Source organism: Fukomys damarensis, unplaced genomic scaffold (genome assembly GCF_012274545.1).
Source record: "Fukomys damarensis isolate Sample0158 unplaced genomic scaffold, DMR_v1.0_HiC HiC_scaffold_18, whole genome shotgun sequence".
Taxonomy (NCBI): Eukaryota; Metazoa; Chordata; class Mammalia; order Rodentia; family Bathyergidae; genus Fukomys; species Fukomys damarensis.
In genome coordinates, this window is record NW_022900930.1 from 13,569,833 (window position 1) to 13,571,079 (window position 1,247).

General features: G+C 48.5%; 1 protein-coding gene across 1 annotated transcript in view; it reads right to left on the reverse strand.

Moving 5' to 3' along the window:
• Positions 1-1,241, reverse strand: part of Dlc1 (DLC1 Rho GTPase activating protein) — a 171,853-nt gene extending 170,612 nt beyond the window's left edge. The window contains exon 1 of the mRNA XM_010621764.1: positions 1,059-1,241. Within this exon, the coding sequence (XP_010620066.1) occupies positions 1,059-1,197 (139 nt within the window). The 5' untranslated portion in view covers positions 1,198-1,241. The remainder of the gene's footprint in view (positions 1-1,058) is intronic.
• Positions 1,242-1,247: the final 6 nt, after the last annotated feature.

Here is a 1,247-nt window from a genome sequence, read left to right on the forward strand (position 1 = left end):
ATATATATACATACACACACACATGTCAGAAAAACAACTGGAAAAACCCCCCAGCCAAAGGTTAATAAAACATAATCTTTGACCCGTCCTTGGAGATGGCCTAGGACAAACTTAGAGCACAAACAAGAAGGACCCATTTAAAAAACTGTTGCAATACAGTTGCATTTGGAGAGGCTTTTCATGATAGTGTACATACACACACACATGTCAGAAAAACAACTGGACTAACCCCCCAGCCAAAGGTTAATAAAACATAATCTTTGACCCGTCCTTGGAGATGGCCTAGGACAAACTTAGAGCACAAACAAGAAGGACCCATTTAAAAAACTGTTGCAATACAGTTGCATTTGGAGAGGCTTTTCGCATGATAGTGAGATAGTATTTTATATCAATTTATGAACACTTGACCTACCCAGAATCAGGCAGAGGTTCCTGTTTCCTTACTGTATTCTTTCAAACACAGCCTGCCATTTGGTCCCTGTCACATGAGCCCCACACCATCTCAACTGCACCACTGTATGCATGTTTTATTTTATTTCAAATGTTTGCCTCTGGCATACCTGATCCCCTCTTGGAACTCAGAGCAGCTGCAGGCTGCCAGAGAAAACAGCAGCAACCTTTACCTGGGCAACACCCCCTCCTGCTCTGACCCGGGGCCCTACCAGGCCACCTCAGGCCAGACCTGCTCCAAAGATGACCCTCCAGCTCAGGGCTGCCTGCCTGCAACTGTTCATCACCACTGATTTCCCTGACACGCCAAAGGACCTTACTCTTCTCTTCAAGGTTAAAAAGAAAAAAGACAACCAAGAAAGCCAACTCCTAAAAAACCTTATGTGGAAACAATCCGACCAATAGCTACAGAGGCATTACAGAAAAACCGGCCAACGCCCCCCACTCCAGAGCGTTAAGTACCAGATAAAGGGAGATTGAAAACACTACCTTGATATTACGCAGCTGATGAGATCATTAATTATCCGTGCTAATAACTGGGTCCGTGCATTAAATTGTTTTCTTTAAATACCTCTCATCCCCTCCCCCGCCTCCCCCGCGCCCCTCACCTGCCAGCCGTCTGTCTCTGGTGTTTTTCCAGATAACGTCCAAGGCTCTGGCCGTGGAGTCCCTAATGTGGTCGCTGAAGGACCTCCGGAGAGGGGCTCGCAGGGGCCCCGCCATCACGTGGGCCTCAGGGTCCCCCATCCAGCCGCACGCCACCTCGGTGCAGCGCCCGCGTAGCTGACATCCCGCGC